Raw genomic sequence first — 19,454 nt, 5'->3', positions numbered from 1 at the left:
TAGTCTCAAAAAGTATTGACAGAGTTGCCAGATCTTCGATATTTTAGACTCGTTTGGAAGGTCTTTCGATAACCTTATCAAACGATAGCTCGAAAGATGAATCTAGACACTCGATTTATGATTCTGAGTATGTATGTATGTGTAGAGCTTTATATGAAAAGCTATTTTTTTATGCAGGATTATAGGCTTACCTCTGTGAGGAAGGCAAAATCATAAGCCTTACCTCATGCCAAAATTTGAAGGCCTTCAATAGCGTATTTTCTAGAGCTCGTTTCGAAGTGCACCGATTTCATTAAAACTTTGAATCATACTAATCTAATCCTAATCTAATCTAATCTAATCCTAGCGTAGCCAATCTTTCGAAGGGATCCTGGAGAGTGCCTTAGGTTAGATGACGCCTAGCACTCTTCTTGTCATTTATTAACGCTCTTCTTGTCATTTATTAACATTTGCAGTGCGCCATTGCATTGGAATGCATTGAAACATCACAAGCGTTAAAGCGGTCAGGCCTACTGCGTAAAGCCGTATCGCAGAGATGACTCGTAATTGGGTTGAGTTTGAGCACTGAGTGTTCGAACAACAACACAATTCTGAATTGACAGGCGAGGAAGAAGCGTGGGGACCCACCACCATACGCTCCGATTTTTTTGTGTATTCGTTGGGAGCACCATGCTAAGAAGGTTTGGTACTCCGGGACCCTCTCTGGGATGGGACATTGTATTTCCACGAATGCCCTAGACAGACACTATTGAGAGATTCGACAGAAACGTGCACGCATCCTGGTGGCGAGTAGAAGCACTACGCAACGATGTTCGGAATGACAGCGTGCTTGGAAATATAATTTTTTTTGCAGTTTTTGATTTTTATTTCCTTCAAATATTTTTTAACGTCGATGAAAGTTATTGTAAAGTGTGGCAATCGCATAAACGAATCGAATGATGTATAAATCATAGGAGCTGAGTTAATTTTTCATGTTTTTTCCTCAAATTTACCAAATAGATCTTTTGAAAAATTGATTTAAATATGATTTATTTGATTGATAATGCTCCTTATGTGTGTATTATTGATAAAACAAACTATTAGAGTCATATTACAGCATAATAACAATAACTTTCTCAAAAAATTGCCAGTTATTCGAATTTTTCCAAAAAAATCCAAAAAATTACCAAAATGCATTTTTAAGGTCAATATTTTGGTCAAAGGGGAAGAGAAGTAAAGTTTAAACACTTTTACATAACATTTCATCATTACTTTTAACTTTTGCAACATTTAACTCAAGTTATCCAAAATATCGATCATCTTTTTAGAAAAATCGTTTTAATAAAATTCCAGTCACAATTAATCACTACAAATCACCACGCGTTATGATCGTTAGCGAAATTGCCACACTTTGCAATACCCCACTTTTCTGAAAATGCTTGATTTTTCATCATAAACGCGATTTTTCCCTAAAAACTGCTCAAACTGTATGGGGGCTGTCATTCCGAACACCACTGGAACAACAGCGAACCTAGCGGAAAAAACGTCGTCGAATTCTTCAATTTGCCGTGGTTATAGCGCCACAACTCGCTCTCCCTAACAGTGTTCCTAATTCCAGTCCAATTTCACCAAGTCGTCATACTGACATTAACATTTTTGCTTACCAATCCAAAGAACGGAGGATCGAGCCCCGCCTCGAGCGACTTTAATTTTTCGTTCATATTCATCATTTCTAATTTCTGTGTTCTAAAATTGCTCGTTGGGAGCAGATGGGCATCGAACCCAGAACCATTCGCTTACAAAGCGAACACCGTAACCAGTCAGCCACGGCCGCTCCATTAGTGCTATAATGAACATTTCAGCACTGTTATTTTTGATGACGATAGGTAGGCCTTTTCGTCTCTATAAAATAACAGGAAACTAGTAACTAATCCAAGAACCCCTGCCCTAGACAGACAAAAATCGAAAAATCTTTGTCATATCGCCGGTCCTCTCATTTGTACCGCTGATAACGCGGCTCGGTAGCACACGTCAACGCCGAGCCACCGGTCCCAAAAATTGACCCAGTTCAATCAGTTCTTATCAGATCTTGGCCCGTGAACGTGTGTTCATCCGAGTTTTGCTCAAAAACTGCAAACCATCAGTCATGGAGATGCCGAAATCTTCCAAAAATCCGCTGTTGGAACTCGCCGGTGAATCACTGCTGGAAAGGCTAAAAGAATTTAAGGATAACAAAAAAAAGTCACGTGACTCGTGCGATCAAAAGTTGCTGGACGAAGTTACAAGTGGAGAGCTGATCAGTGTAAAATCGAAAGAGTCCGAGGACAAGAATCCCGGACGAGAGCTGATTCGCTACCATTCGGTAGTGGATTTGGACGACGACTTGGGGGATGATTTCAGTAGCTGTGCGGATTCGGTTGATTTGAAAGGACCTGCCGGAACAGGAACGTTGCAACAGGTTGGATTGCAAAATAAGGTTCGTAGGTTTGGCACCGTGTGTTATCTTATCAGCGAATTTGGTTTGGGAATGTGATATAAATACTACTGATTTATTTTGGATAGCCGTGTCGGCGAGAGGCTAGTCAATGTTTATGTCATAAGTGTCGTGTAAATCAGTTGTAAAGTGAAGATTTTATGACGGAACATTATTTATTGACTACTAGTGATAACGGAGCTACTCGGTCTTCAATCTAAATTATGCTTTGTAATTGCAGGAGATAATTTAAAGCGGTTTGAGCAGGTTGGCGAGAAATTTTTCAGCATGATCTTAGATCAATGGTTCTCAATCTTTTTTGACCAATTCCCCCCTAAGAATATTGTCAAGACCTTAATTCCCCCCTTTAATTTAGAATTTAGTATCAATCCACAATAATCATGATAATGATTGAATTTTTCACTACAAAATAGAAAATTCTTGCAAAAAAAAAAACAAATTCTTAACGATTTGTTTAAACAATTTTTCATTATTTGGTTATGTTGAATGGAATTCAAAACCTGATTCAAAATATAAAAAAAAATCTTAAAGAAAGATCTCCTACAAAAAAAAATGTAGGAGCAGCTCATATTTAAAAAAAATTGCAGAACTCGGAGAATTATTTAAAAAAAAAACTTTACTTAATCCACCCTTAGGTGGTTGGTGCCTTCCTCACATTCAAAGGGTGCTATCCAAAATAGACACAAAAGGGCGGTGTTTTTTCAGTGTTTTATCAATTTGATTCATTAATCATCCCACTAGATTGGGTAGTCAGATCTTCATATTGCAGGGCACTTATGTTCTTACAACTTATGATAGGGTAGTCAGATCTCTAATCCAATTCGTGCTCGTTGCAAAGATCTTTTGGCCGCATGAGAGATCTGGACAACGTTTTAATCAAAATATCTGAGATCCGGCATCTAAAAAGTGCATAAATAACAATTCAGTGCTTATAACTTTTGATAGGGTTGTCAAATCTTCAATGTCTCGGACGCGCTGGAAAGGTCTTTCAAATACCTTTCTGAAAATGTTTAACATGACGGGATTTCTTACAAAAACCACCTTTTTTACAATCTTCCGAACTTTAGTCAAAATCGTTTTTTCAGCATAACTAATTGAGAAGTAAGGTGAGGAAGGCAAAAAACTAAAGCCCTGCTCATGTTTGAAAGATTGCCAATGGATTCTGTACCACAAACATTTAATACAGCTCATTTTTGAAAACTGAATCAAAAATATTCATCACCCGTTCATTCTTTTAATATTACAGAAATTCAAAGAAATCAATTTCTTCCACAAACATTTATACATTTTTATTTTGCGCCAAATAGATCTTAGACATTTTCATAGATGAAACCAAAGGATAAAAAATTAATTGTCAATAAATCCACACATTACACGAACAATTCAAATTCATAGTAAAAAAATAAGTTTTCAAAAACAAAGAATTTCTATTGCATCTATTGAAGAACTTTGGAAACTTTTTTTCAATCGTACAAAAAAAAAATATTTTTTTATTTCGAAAACGCTTTTTATGCATTGGTTTTGAAAAATCATGAAGTTTGACATGTAGCTTGCCCTTTTACTGGCCAATTCTTCCCTCGAGGCATCTGGAAGCGGTCACAGTAGGTCAAAATTGATTGTGTTACTAATTGGACACTAGTAGTATGATACTCTGTTCAAATCCTGACATTTTATATGCAACATGCCAAAATTACTGGACATGCTGGTCAAGCCGGGACCCGTGGTGTAGAGGTAAGCGTGATTGCCTCTCACCCAGTCGGCCTGGGTTCGATTCCAGAAGGTCCCGGTGGCATTTTTCGAGACGAGATTTGTCTGATCACGCCTTCCGTCGGACGGGAAGTAAATGTTGGCCCCGGACTAACCTAAAAAGGTTAGGTCGTTAGCTCAGTCCAGGTGCAGGAGTCGTCTCCCTGGGTCCTGTCTCGGTGGAGTTGCTGGTAGGCAGTTGGACTAACAATCCAAAGGTCGTCAGTTCGAATCCCGGGGTGGATGGAAGCTAAAGTGCAAAAAGAGGTTTGCAATTGCCTCAACAATCAAACCTTCGGACACCTAGTTTCGAGTAGGAATCTCGCAATCGAAAACGCCGAGGCAATGCTAATTTGATTTTTTTTGCTGGTCAATCTTCCACCAGGGTCCCGGAACATGGGTCTTGTGGCCAATTCTGTACTGTCTCATCTTGGGAGATCTTAATTAAAGATCCGTTTAAAATCCAGCCATATTTCGGTTCCCCGTGGTCTACTCAGGATGAAACCTCCTCCAATCGATTCCCAGGACTTTTTACATAAGAAAAGACTTAGTAGGCCTTGGTGAACTAGCCGCGTTCCGAGATGTGGACGTAATCGTCTTTTCCCTGATTTTATCCCACTGTGCACCGGGGGTTGAGTCAGAGAAAAGGGAAATGAGAGGGTATACTGGCTATTTATTTTTGACCCCATAACGCGGTACACACGGTACACATCGCAGCATTCTGGAAAATTAAAATGAGAGTTACCAATTTTTGTTCAGTGACTTGAGGCGTTACGGTTTTTATGACGTTTCCCTCTGTCAAAAATTTTCATTCTTTTTAAATTGAACTGTCAAAACAGTCGACTTGGCCGGCAAACTGTAGAGATCCTTGGTAATATTCGAGAGCTTGGTTGGATTGATTCAAAAACGTTTTAAAAACGACCGGCGATTGCTGCTGCTGCTGCTTTCCGCTCAGTTCCGTACCGGCCGGTGTTGAGTGTAACATTACGTTTATAGTGAAAATGCACTAAACTCATCAATAAATTCATTCATGGTTCTTAAATTTATGAACACAATTCACGATTTCAGAAGATTATTTTTGTTCAGTGTGGTGGCTCTGAATTCAGAGTCCAGAAATAGTAAATGGAAATGAAAACTAAATTACGATATGAGCAGTTCTCTATGAATTCGGCCGATTTCGACCATTTTTATTTTTATTTTTGTTGCCTAAATTTTGTGGGGGCTTCCTTATGACAAAAGAAGCCATTTTGTTGTCATTGGTTCACCCATACAAGTCTCCATACAATTTTGGCAGCTGTCCATACAGAAATTGTTCGTAAATATTTAAAAAAAGGTAACTTTTGAAGGAATTTTCTAATCAATTTGGTAACTTGGGCAAAAATGTAGGAATCAATGAGAACTTTTAAGAAAAAATAAGTACATAAAAAAAGGGTGATTTAAAAAAAATCCCTTAAAATTGAATTTTCCATAAGCCATATTATATTAATTTTTGAAAGTTTTTAATATGTCTAAGGGGACTAAAACCGCAATTTTTGACTCATAAGAAGTATGAACAAAAATTTAACGCCGAGTTAACTAATATTTCATGTTTTATCATTTTTTTTTGAAAAAATATAGGTAATTTTCTATGAGATCAGTTCAGGCCCCTGTGATGACGGCCATTTTCTTGAAACCAAAACATCTGACGCCGAAGAGAAGATAAAGAAGAAAACAAAAAAAAAAACACATCTGTCAACCGCGTCGAACCGCGTGTTTCGATCTACTCTGATTTTTGTTCAAATGACAACATAACAATATTTTCGGCAAAAAGAGGACAATTTCAAGTAACTACGGGTTCCCTCAAATCCAATCCGTCAGCGAATCTGGATCGAAACAACCGTCATCAGCCCAGCCAGTGGTGCAGGTCGAGCAGGTTGAGGTTTTATATTTCGGCTTCAAAAAACCATTCAGGGTGCCCCTTCTTGAACGAAACACCGTTATTTTCCGGACCACGACGGACATTTGGTGGTAGCTGCGACACTTCCGTCACTCAGTGATTACGCAAATATGAACACAAGAACACTTTTTTTTACGCCACGCTGCTGCAAAGAATTTCCCATTTTAAATAGTTTGATTGTTTTAACGTTGCTAGAATGAAACAGTAGGTCTCACCTACCAATACATCAGCAAGCGATTTCAGATAGGGGCTACTCACAAACACTAATGCGGGGGCTAGTTTTCAGACAGGGGCTACTCACTAATACTATTGCAAGATTATGGTGATGGGCGAGTAGAGTATCCCTTTACTCTGACACCACCCCCCTGGATCAGTTTTATTTAAATGTAAGTCAAATTTCCAATCGTAAAACACTTTGAAGATTTTTTTGATAAAATGCACCGTTATAGCCACTTAAAGTTTAATTTTAAATTAAAAATTCTCGTTTAAACCACGCTCTATAAACACAAAAATGTAAAATTTTGAATGGATAAGAAACCAGAATCCTGCCAACATCCTAAAACCAAGTAGGGTTTGAAAATTACAGATTTGAAGGTTGTTTGAGGCGAGCCCTAAAGCAAACAGTTTTATCGTAAAAAATACAAAATACAGGACACAGAAACACAGATCATAACTGTACCAACCTACTCCATGCTTCCGCATTTTGAAAGAAGCCTTGAAATTTTGCCACTCATTCTATCTTTATTTAATCAAATTAAAACTAAAATAATCCCAGCTTTTTATTATACTTTCAGCCTAATATTAAATCATCATCCTCAAAAGTAGGTGAGTCATTATTTTACGGATTCAACTCGTCACATTTTTTTAAAGCATCAGAACAATCTTCCTAGTCCAACAAAGCACAAAAAAGTCAAGTTTGATTATTTTTCCTTAAATCTACGCTGTTACTATCACAATATATCACAACCGTAAGCAGCGCGAAATAAATTTCAAAATGTTGCATACTTGAAGGCGTTAGTAGCATATTCAGAATATTACTGGGCCATTCCACCTGAAACGTAAAAAGAACTCGAAATCAACATTTTCTGATCAAGTTCAAATTTGGTAGGGCTTTTGATATCATAAAAAAATAGTTTTGGGAAATAATGATTTTTGAATCTTAAAATATGAGTAACAACTACTAGTAACAGCAACTATTAAGAGCGAGTTTTCACCAGTGTGTAACGGGTCCTATCGAGGTGCTCCGATTTGGATGAAACTTTCAGCGTTTGTTTGTCTATGCATGAGATAAACTCATGCCAAGTATGAGCCCTCTACGACAAAGGAAAGTGGGGTGAAACGGGCATTGACGTTTGAGGTCCGAAACACATGAAGAATAATAAAATTACTCCCGTTTGCGTTTACCTTGTGATCTATAAGTCAAATGCTGAATCAAGTAGGCGAATATCTGCTTTACCCCTTATCCGACAAAATGTTAAAAGTTATTTTAATTCATTCTAAACGGCATTTTTTTTCAATCACATAAACAACTATTCAACTTCAAACTTACGCGAAAATTCCCGAGGATTCCGAATATGTAAAAATTGAGCCCAAAAAGTGCCGTCTTCTTGGGCTACAGGGCAAAAAACTAACGTTAAGTCAAACCAATCTTAGATGTATATGATACATTTTGAAGTGCTTTAAAAGACCTTTCGAATGCATCTAAGAGAGTTGGAATTGATCAAGTTTTACGCAAATGGGAGTAATTTTATTATTTTCATGTTTTTTTGGACCTCAAACTTCAATGCCCGTTTTACCCCACTTCCCTTTGTCGTAGAGGGCTCATATTTGGCATGAGTTTATTTCATGTATACACAAACAAAAACTGAAAGGTTCATCCAAATCGGAGCACTTTGATACGACCTCTAGAACAAACCAAGCAAAATCTACAAATACTGCCTCTTAAATTTTCAATACAAGTTTCTTGATTTCAATATAATTTTGAGTTCAACTTTTTCCACAGATTCATCTTCAGCTGCTTGTACAAACCAAAGCACGGTAAGTAATTTTTGTCTTTTTTGCATTTCTGTAAAAAAAATGCTTTCACAAATTCGATACAGAACTTGAAATTACAGAATTACAAAGTCGATGAAAATAATGACACTTACTTCAAAAATGAAAAAAAAATCTTGCTTAATTTGAAATAAGAAAAACCCGTAAAAAATTATAAAAGATAGATTACTACACAATAATCTAAACCTTCAGGCAAACCAGGAGCTATCCAACTTTGTCCAGAAGAAATCAATCGCACAGGGCATGATGGATCTGGCCCTGGTGTCGGCCAACACCAATCAGCTGCGCTACGTCATGGACATCGGTGACAAGCATCCGTATTACTACACCAGCATTGGGCTGATCCTCACCAGCCTGGTGATGCAGCTAATCGTGGGCCTTGCACTGCTCTACAACAGCAGGTACGGTACGCCACCGCTATGCTATGTTCCGTTCACCGGAAGTTGCAACACTTCCTTCCTCTCTCTCTCTCTCTCTCTGTTATTTTTTGGGGTTTATTGAATCACGCAATCTTTTCTTGGTTTTTGTTTCTAGATTCAACATTCGAAAACGGCAAGAGATGCAGTCAGCCGATCGGATCAACGATTTCTCCGTGATCGGGGTGTTTCTGATCACGCTCATCAACGTGTTCATCTCGACGTTCAACGGGTCAAACTCGGGGCCATACGCCGGCGAGGTGATCCCAATGTCGTCCGATGTCACCAGCCCGTTGCCGCCGCCGCCGACGACGGATGTAGGAAGTATTCTCAACGCAACCTTTGTCGGGGGTAGCTAATCGTTCTGGTGAAGACTTCCGTGAAGCCAAGCTTGCTAGTGGGGTAGTGAATTGTATGCAAAGTTTGCGGAAAAGAGCAATTCTCTAGGAAATAAGAATTAATGTTTAATAACTTTTTTGTACATTCCAAATTAATCAGCATAAATTAAACTAATCGTCAAAATCGAAGATAGAAAAAAATAACAAAAAAATAAATTACTGAGGTTTTCTAGAGAACTGCTCATATGCAGATTATCGCACCAAAATCTCGTGAGGAAAACATTAACCCACGTGGTGATGATGACAGGGGCGGCAATCCTTGAACGTGTCTCGAAATTTATGAACCAGATCCAAATATTTACTGACTGTCAACAAAAAAGTTTGAGCAGCAGCATGCCATGAAGACAAAACCTTGTGTGTAAATTTTCTGTTCAAAAAGAAAACTCCAAATTCCCTGTCAAAATGAACTGCTCCTGTTCCGCGGACCAGTGTCCCCACATCCGGTACGTCCGCAGTTTGCTGGAAATGTCGGAAAAGGACCAACTGGGAGCTGTTCACGAACCACCACCCCTCACCGGCTGGGCCAAGTTCCGCCAAAGAATGATCTGTTTTGGATACTTCATGCTGGCAACGCTGCGCATTCTGTATCAGCTGTGGCTCGAACTGACCAAGTTCTCACTGGAGTTGTGGCTTCGCGTAATAAATTCCAACAGGTAACTCCACCAAATAAATCACACACCAAACACACTTCCGACTGGTTCGCCCCTACTAACCCATTGTGTGTTTCTTTCTTTGGGACAGGTCATTCTTGTTGGGCTTCGTGGTGTTTGGGATTGCCGTGATCTGTTCGCTGCCCGGCGTTCGAGGGTCAGCTGTGGGGTCACACGCGGAAGAAGACCCCGGAACGGAACTGGTCGTTGTCGGTGGTGCAAGGGGCTGGTTGTAGATGCGGCTTATCTAGTTATGCGCGATCTTTGGACGGTCTTCAGGGTGGGAAACGCTAATATAATACAATTGAGGTGCTAAATGGCGGGTTTGTTTTGATTTGCACGGAATTAGTCATCGCGGTGGTGGAGATTTGTGGGGTCAATTTGGTTCATGGTTCAACTTTGTCCCTGATCACGAATCCGAGGTCCGTTTTTTGATATCTCGTGACGGAGGGGCGGTACGACCCCTTCCATTTTTGAACATGTGAATAAAGAGGTGTTTTTCAATAATGATTGAATTTAACGAGATCAAAATTAGAACTGATTTTCCTTCGACAAATAAATTTTATCATCAACGAGAGAAAACATCTTTAATAATAGTTTATTTCAGTCTTGAAGATAACTTCTGTCCGGTTATAAATTTAAGAAGCTTGAGCATAAGTATTATTTTAGTAATTAAATACACTTGCAGAGTGTTGTAAAAATCAATGTCAAAGCAGATAAGTTTTAGATTACTCCTAATAAAAGGGGTTGATAACCACCTAAAATAGTCCACTTTGCTCTTAACTCAGGTTTAATGCTGATTTATTGTTGTCCTGGAGATAAAATGATTTTATGAACATTTTTAGCTAAGATAACTTGAATCTCTCCTCAAGACAGGTAGAAAACTGAAAATGTTACTTGGGAATGGTTAGTGAATTTTCACGCTTAAAACAAATTTCAAAACATAACTTTTTAGTATTATTTAAAAACATATTTTTTTTCAGGATAATAAAAAAATATTGGTTAAGTCTTAAACACTGCACTCACTGCAAAAACTTGTAAAATCGATTATAACCTGTTCTGGATACTTTGTATCGAGAAATTAAGAGTGTAACATGAAGTTAAACTTTCTGTTAAGCTGCTGTCAAGTATTCCACGACAACTGTGAAAGTTTCACTCCATGTTAACGGCTCACATCTCTCTTATTTATTCCTCGATAATGCTTATGAATGTATTTTTTAATAAATAAAGACTTTTAAAATCTTTTACATTTTATTTTTAATTTCGGACCACAGATCGGTTGAAGCCGTAAAGGTTTGAGAAATTCATTGATATGTTTGGTGGTTTTAACAGTTACAGTACTGTAACAATAAATAAAGCATATTGTTAGGCATTTCGTCTGTTATTTTGTTAAGTCAGGGTTAAATTCTGATATTTTTTTAAATCACAACTAATCAGCTGTCGAATGCAACCTGGAGCGATAATATTGGTTGAATCGGCGCGAAGTTATGCTTCTTTAAATGTGTTTATTTTGTGAAAATCTACGATCTACGGCAATTTTTCGGACCATCTTAACACGGCGTAGGTCAAAGTTGGTCGTCATCGATCATGGCCATTCATGGTCACCAGTGACAGACACGGACGACGAAACAAAGAGAAACGCAAAAAGTAACTTTTTCAAAACTTTTTTTCGTAAAACCGCGATAACTCGTGATGTTTATAAGCAAACCCCTTATGTCTATAAATCAAAATTTTTGTAATTGTCTGCTCTACAACTTTGTAGAACATTGTTACACTCTAAAAAATAACCCGGCAAAGTTAGAAAAAACACGAAATTTTAAAATGAAAAATTTTGTTCTAAATGAAAAAATGACCTTTTTGGGACAATGTAGATTCGAAAAGTACATTAAATTTCCCATAAAATGACATGTTCCAAAAATTTTTACAGTCGAGTAACGGAAAATGGGAGAATTTTTAAAACTTTTTTAGTGTTTTTTTCGATGAAAAATACGTTTATTCGGAATTCTGAGTACGCCATCAAATCGGGCGTCTAATTTTACACAAAAGTCCCTTTGACACCAAATTTCTATCTCATCACCGTTTCAGGCTGCAAATTGTTGAAAAACACCTCTTTTTTCGCATGTTCGAAAATGGAAGGGGTCGTACCACCCCTCCGTCACGAGATATCAAAAAACGGACCTCGGTTTCGTGATCAGGGACAAAAGTTACCCCTTAGGACAAAGTTTCACGCAAATCGAAGAGGGGTCAGGACAACTTTTCCCGATTTCGTGTGAGTTGGTAGAGAATTACCCATATCTAAAATTCTTTTCAGCATGCCAAAAGCATCTTTTCTGTCGTCCCTACTATTTTTAGGACCTTTATTTGGACATTATCTTGTTTTTTCACTAGTACAAGTAGTTCTTGTTAAAAAAAAACTGCATTTCAAGACTATTTTATCCAGAGCAGCAAAACACTGCTTCCAAATTTCCTGTTCCATAATTGTGGGATGTTATTGTGCCTCCCACAATTGTGGAACACCTGAATGTAACTGATATTTTCACAAAAAATATTATCAGACCATGTATAACACATTACTAAGCTTGAGTTTTATTGGTTTCCGTGTGTGAAGTCAAAAATATGAACTCCTGGAGAGAACAAATCTGGAGTTTTTTTTTTTTTGAAAAGGTCCAATAAACTAAATTTCCAGTTTTTGACTTTTGGGTGTTTTTGAAACCGCTTTGAGTCAGAAGTATCAAAAAAAAAATGTTTTTTTTTTTCAAAATCGATAAATCAATCGAAAGATCACAAGAAAAGCTTTCACATGAAGGTAAAAATAAATCATTTTGTTTAATTATCGATTTTCTATGATTTGTTGAACATTGGCCGATCTGAAAACTGTTCCGAATATGAGGGATAACTCAGAAATGCCGAAAAAACGTATTTTTCATTGAAAAAAAAAAACATAAAAAAAACTCTGCTTTTTTTCTGATACTCAACTGTGGAAATTTTGTAAACAAGTCATTTTAAAGGAAATTTAATGTTCTTTTTGAATCTGCAATAACCCAGAAGGGTTATTTAGTTATTTTCCATTTAGAACATTTTTTTTCATTTTACAATTTAAAAATGATTTAAAAAGTTGTAGAGCAGACAATTCCAAAAAATATATATATATATCCAAACAAAAGTCGTTTTCTTTTAACCATCACGAGTTATCGCGATTCTACAAAAAAAAAGTGTTGATGAGGACTAAGTACTTTGCAGATTTTTTGATGAGTGTATGTTTATGTTGAAATTTATATCTTTAATGGTATAATGTTAGTTTTATTTGAGTATATTTTGGGATAACTGGATTAGAATAATAATGCTATATTTCACGAGATTTCACACCAGATGATACAGTCATCCCACATATTCGGAACACCCACAAATTCGGAACACTTTTATGATAATTTGTCAATAGCATGCAAAAAGTAGCTTTTCTGTCGACCTTACTTTTTTTAGAACCTTCATTTGGACATTATCTTGCTACTTCACTAGTAAAAGTAGTACTTTTTGAACAAAAAACTTCATTCCAAGACTATTTTGTCTAGAGCAGCAAAACACTGCCTCCAAATGGCCTGTTTCATAATTGTGGGATGTTATTGTGCCTCCCACAATTGTGGAACACTGATTAACTGATATATTCACAAAAAAAGTTATCAAACCATGTATAAAACATCACTAAGCTTGAGTTTTATTGGTTTCAGTGTGTGAAGTCATTATTTGGTAATAAATATGTACTCCTGGAGAGATCCAAAGTTTGTTTACATTCGTAAGAAAAAAGTGTTCCGAATTTGTGGATTTCAAGGGTCAAAGTAATTCTTCAAATACTTCATATAAAAGTTAAAATTTGCAGAAGTTCGATACAGCATTCGAAAGATCGTGAGAAAAGCTTTCAAATGAAGGCAAAAGCGAATCATTAAGTTCAATTATCGATTTCCAATGATTTTTTGAACATTGGCCGATCTGGATACCGTTCCGAATATGTGGGATGACTGTATCAAATTTTATGCTTTCACGCTGTCCGCGAAATCGTGAAAATTCACTAACCCTAGTCATCGCTTAAATTTTCAAGTTGTTGCAGTTTCAGCGAAAAAGCAGATTTTTTTTGCAATTTTGTCATTTTTGTATTTTTTAAATATTTTATGTAAAATTTTTCGAGGAATCCGAGAAAAATATTTTCAAATACAAATATCTAGAGTTTTTTTGACAAAGAATTTTGTCCTAAGGGCTCTATTCTGGTGAGGTGTCAATCCAGAAAAATGTCGCGCGTTACGAAAATGTTGCATGCTTGGTACTGGAGAAGGGGTCTGCAACGCAACAAGGCACTGTTACATGGAATTTTCCACACAGTTGCAACAAAAAGGGAATGATGAGGTTTGGGATAACCGGCACAAAGAGGCGGGGCATCCGTCACCATTCTAAGCCAATATAACCCTGCTCGATCAGCCCAGGGAAATCATTCTGGACGCCGAGAAGTAAACCAAAACCTGGACCTGGAAGCAGATAGCCGAAAAGCAGCTGGCCTGGAGCAAGGAGCAGTCCAAGCGGAGGCAGGCCAGCCGGAATATTCTGGCCACAAGACCCGGAGTGGCCAGATCCCTCAGGGGTGTTCCGATGGAAGGCCATACAAGACTGGCCAATATGTATATCAAACTTTTTGAATTTTGATACTGGTGATGAAAATGGCCATTTTGACAGTATTGGCCACATCCTGGAGTGGCTGGTGCCCTCAGGGAGATTCTCACGGGAGGACATTCTCCAAACCATACGATTTTGGCAATTTTGGGCAATATTGGTATCAAAATTCATGGTTTTTGATATTGGTAATGAAAATGGCAATTTATAAATAAGGTGGCCAAAACCTGGAGTGAGCGGTGTCCTTAAGGAAAGTTTTCCCGGGAAGATATTTACTGAACCAACGAGTTTTGGCAATATGGGTATCATAACTCATGGTTTTCAATACTGGCCAAAAAGGTGGCCACAATCTTTAGAGGCCGCTACCTCCTAATTGTTCCAATTAGGGGACACACATCGAACCATACAGATATCATGGTTTTTGATACCGAGCATAAAGAGAAATTGAGCGAATATATAAATCCAATTATGTTTTGATTTTATCTGACGCATTATTCAACAAAAAGGCTTAATTTTAAAAGCTTTTCTGCTAAGTTCTTTGTCATACTGGTCATGTGTAACATAACCACCTGCACCTTTTTTTAATAGGTCCTATGAACATATGAAACACAATAGTAGCCTTAGCAAAAAAAAAGCTTTAGATGTTCTCTTTGAACATTTTCAAATATTGGGTGAGATTTTTGATACTACAAACTTTTTTCATATGAAAACTTTAAAAAATATCCCGAAATAGCGTAAACTTAATGTTAAATTTAACTACTTGGATAATTATTTGTGATGAATACATTTAGCACCAAACAAGCAAACATTATTAATATTGCAAATGCGTTCCATTTTTCAAACAAAATCAGAGCAAATACACTTATAAAATATGTTCATCAGTCGTACAAACTATCTCACTAATAACATATCCACCATGTTTTCCCATAACAAATCGAAAGCGAAAAGTGCCAATCCTGTGTAATCGTTCTCAGACAGTTGATCATATCAATCTGATAATTCACCACCGCCACCACAGCCCTGGCGTTAATGTAAAATTGAATTGAATCATAAGCTTCTAAGAGAAAAGCAAAAAAATCCCACCGTAACGAGACAAGCTAATTGAAACATTGCCGTCCGTTTGCAGCACTAATCTCGAATCTCCCGCGCGACCGCACACTCAATTATGTCACAAGTTTTTAATCCAGGTGAGATGACACAAAGAAATGCTTCCTCCTCCTCGTCCGGCGTCCAAAAGGCGCCGATAAAGCGTTCTGATTAGGAACGTTCTCACCACCTTCAAGTTCTTGATTTGCGCGAAATTACTTCTGTGGTGGCTGGCAGCGTGCTCCCTGCTATAAACCCCCTTGTAATTGCTCCAGCTCCCCCAGTTTTTCACAAAGAAGAGCTTCTTCTCCGAGGGACACTGGTTGATGTGTTTTTGCGATCATTTCCGATGGAGATCTACTCTCCCTAACCTTGACCAATCGCGAGCACGGTAGACCACCCCGTCCGTCGTCCGTCCGTTGCAATTTCAGATGCCATCCAAAAGCTTCCGTTTTGAACTTTTGAGCTGGGAAATTGCACCACTGTTTGAGGCAGCAGCAGTCGGTGCAGTTCCTTTGCAAAGCTTGGTATAAAAATCAGGTTCAGTCCACTTATATTTTATTAATTCTCTGTGAGAGCATTATTTTTTACTTTTTTATAATTCGAATTCTATGACAAATCAAAACTTTTTTGTTTGAAGAATTGCGATACCTCGTGATGGTTTCAAGCAAACACCTTATGTTTAACCCGGGCATGGTCTTCGGGTCTATAGGACCCAGTAGCACTATAAAAAAAATTGTAACTTTTGACCAAAACACCTAGAGATCTGAAAATTTGTGACTTTGTGTATCTTAATAAGACACACAAGTGCCCACCAAAAAAACTGACACCAGTGGTATTCCGGGTCAATAGGACCCAGAAATGTTTTCGGCTGCCAAAATTCAAGATTGTAACCGATTTTGGATGTCTTGACAGCAAATGAAAGGCTAGGATGTCTACTTTCTGAATCCAACTGGCAGAACCGGTTTTGGACACCGTGGCCACCGGGAACCTGCTATAACCAAACCAAGGCCTTTTTGTGGCCTCTACTTTGAGGACCTGTATCTCTGAAACAATTGAACATAGCAGGTTGTTTCCGGTTGCATTCGACAGATAATATCCTGAATTTTAAGCTCCGGAAAAAAATAATTTGTCACCGTTTTCGGTAACCCGTAACTTTCGGAAAACTTGATTTTTGCAGTTTTTGACATAAAAACGTCACACGGACTAGTCTTTTGAAACGGATTATTTTGCAAATCATTGCAGAAGAATACTACATACTACCCTTGACTGTTTGGTATCAGTTCTGGCCAACTGTGGCTAATCCGGAACCGGTTCCAGGGTACCACTAAAACGGTTCCAATAATTATCACGCTAGAAACCCGTCATGTTGCTTTTCAAACTTCATGAAATTGCAAGTTATGACCATCTGAGGTCATGCCGATGTCCCCTGACCTAACCTGATCACTCCGGAGCTGGTTACCGGTGGCCACTTGGGGACACTATCGGAATATGCAATAAACCCTATCATCATCATTCATGAAATTGAACATTCTTACAATCTGAGGTCATGCTAACATCCTTCAAACTTATCTGGTCACTTCGGAATCGGTTTCCGATGGCCTCTTGGGGTCACTTGTGGAATATGCTAGAAACCTTATCATCCGACATATCAAACTTCATAGAATTGAAAATTGTTACTATCCAATTTCATGCCAACCTCTGTATCCTCCTCCTTATCATACTTTATTGGTGTCTTGGGCAAAGTTTATAAAAAGTTTTAAAAACTATACAGCATATTAAAGTTTTAAAATTAAGTTTTTTTCAGTTTCATTCAATAAGCCCTAGTTTTACAACTCGCAATGTCTTGGAAACTATTGGTTTAATTTAAAATGTATAAGTCTAAAAGTTTTGGGAAACTTTCTGCTCGATTTTAAAACAATATTTCGTTTTTTTTTATTTAATTTCGAAATTGAAAGATCAAAATAAGTGTTTCAAAAAGTTACACTCAATTTTTAAATTAGTTGATAAGAATAACACAATACCTCAAAAAAACCATCCACATTAACGACCCCCGGGTCTATTGCAAGTTTCAGCTCGAACCAAGGAGTCCGAAGGCACCCAAACCTATTTTTACTCCAAGGAACCTTCCTCTCTAGGGTTTCAACTGACGATCTTTGGATTGTGAGTCCAACCGCCACCAGCGATTCCACCGGAGTAGGCATGGTTTGGTGTGTTGTTTGTACTTATGGCATGGGGACGACTCCTACACCTGGAATGACTTAACGGCCTAACAACCAAGGCCGGGACCGACATTTTACTTCCTCGTCCGATGGAAGGTTGCAGCAGATAGGAATCGAACCCAGAATCATCCGCTTACAAAGCGGACAGCGTAACTATTCGGCCACGCACTGCCAACAATACCTTTTTCATTTAAATTATCCATTGTTGAAAGAATGATGTCTTCTGAGTTGAAATTTATAAAAAGCGTATTCAATTTCAAGTTTATTTTACTTTTATTTTTCAATGTCAATCTGGCTGGGATGCAATCGGCAAAGGCCACCGCCAGTCTGTGCAGCGAATTTTGTAACCTGTCTGTAGAATTGGAAATGAGTTTTTCTTTTTCAGTTGATTGTTCGAGCTTTTTGATGTTGTTTTGTTTCAACTTTTCGGCGGTTAGTAGTTGATCAAAATCGAAAGTGAATCATAATAGATGGAATGCTCGACTGAGGAAGCACGTGGCACTTGACGAGGGAGAGTTGTTTTTTTATATTTAAGGTATGGCTTGCGTTTTATTCACCTTTACTTTGACTAAGTGACCTTGAGGCAGAGCAAAGTTTGCAAAATGTATGACTTCAAGTTTTGCTGGTCATGAAATCTTTAATTATTGTTTTGGAGTCTATTATGTCTATCTACAATGACAATGATGTGCTTGCACCTTGGCAACACGTATATTCAGGTAAAATTTAATTGTTTTGTTTTGATAATATTTTAACACCTGTTCCGGAAAACTCTTTCCCATCGCATAAAGGTGCTGAATTTGTCTGAATTTCTCACTCAAGAATTTCATTTCAACATTAAACTTTGAACGATGATCACGTGCTTTGTGGCGACCTTGGCGATTTTGTTTGTGCCAAGTGAATGCATAGTTTACGATGAAATAGCTCACCTGGTACGAGAAATCATCGAAAATATCGTGAAGAGAGATACTGGAACTCACGACGTGGTGGTTGCTAATTTTAAGGATCCAATTCTGCAAAAATCTTTACACAAATTTTACACTTGTGATATTGCCTACCGTCTTGTTGATAAACCATCGAAGATTATCAAGAGCAACGCAAGGATGTCTCTACTACTTGTAGATACTTTTCTTTCGACGAATTTCCAGTTGGAAATTTGATGGCTTTTTTGTCAAAAACAGGCCTGTGGCAGTCTCAGACCAAGGTCGTCGTATTGTTACGGTTGGAAAAGGCTCACTTAAAAGATCAATTCAGTTCAGTGTTGAGAAGTTACGGTGCAGTGAATGTGCTCTTCGTTGACTACAGTGAGTTGCATATTGAGAAGATGTTTTTGCTCGATTATCAAAGTGAGATTCTCAGTCCAGTAAACTTAAAGTGTGCTGTTGATAATCTGCTAGTTGAGAAACTGTTGAACGTAGAACAATACAAATTCTTGATATTCTTGTCTTACACGGCTCCATACAACATTTACATAGATGAAAATCACGCAGAAGGAATTGACGTGGAGTTGATAGAAATGATCATCGCTCACATAAATGGATCGGTTAGATATTCAAAATCATGGCATGATGCAAAAACATGGATGATAGGCTCCAGTCAGAACCCTCCGCTGAAATTGTTCGACTTTAGTATTTATCGAATGCAACGACTATCAGGTGGAAACTTTGATCGAGTTTTTCTTCCCAACTTGGACGAAATATGTATTTCCGTGCCAATGCCAATACAACCGACTTTTACTACTTCAAATTTTGAAACCATTCAACGCTGCGGTTTGGTGCCTCTGTATGGTACTTTTTGGCCTGCGATTGTTTAAAAAACACTT

At 37.8% G+C, this 19,454-nt stretch overlaps 3 protein-coding genes across 3 annotated transcripts in view; all 3 read left to right on the top strand.

Annotated features, from left to right (window-relative positions):
* The first annotated feature begins 1,843 nt into the window (after positions 1-1,843).
* Positions 1,844-9,359, top strand: LOC6053348. The gene is made up of 5 exons (XM_038265740.1): positions 1,844-2,455; positions 6,950-6,980; positions 8,158-8,192; positions 8,400-8,608; positions 8,742-9,359. The coding sequence occupies exons 1-5, from the start codon at positions 2,126-2,128 to the stop codon at positions 8,980-8,982; spliced, it is 846 nt and encodes a 281-aa protein (XP_038121668.1). The 5' UTR covers positions 1,844-2,125; the 3' UTR covers positions 8,983-9,359.
* Positions 9,351-10,040, top strand: LOC119770578. The gene is made up of 2 exons (XM_038265741.1): positions 9,351-9,674; positions 9,763-10,040. The coding sequence occupies exons 1-2, from the start codon at positions 9,424-9,426 to the stop codon at positions 9,905-9,907; spliced, it is 396 nt and encodes a 131-aa protein (XP_038121669.1). The 5' UTR covers positions 9,351-9,423; the 3' UTR covers positions 9,908-10,040.
* Positions 10,041-18,918: 8,878 nt separating this feature from the next.
* The window catches only part of LOC6037155, an 81,191-nt gene continuing 80,655 nt past the window's right edge, over positions 18,919-19,454 (top strand). The window contains exon 1 of the mRNA XM_038264377.1: positions 18,919-18,936. The gene's annotated coding sequence lies outside the window, so the exon portion shown is untranslated. The remainder of the gene's footprint in view (positions 18,937-19,454) is intronic.

This window comes from Culex quinquefasciatus, chromosome 3 (assembly GCF_015732765.1).
Source record: "Culex quinquefasciatus strain JHB chromosome 3, VPISU_Cqui_1.0_pri_paternal, whole genome shotgun sequence".
NCBI lineage: Eukaryota > Metazoa > Arthropoda > Insecta > Diptera > Culicidae > Culex > Culex quinquefasciatus.
This window is presented reverse-complemented; position numbering and strand designations above follow the sequence as displayed.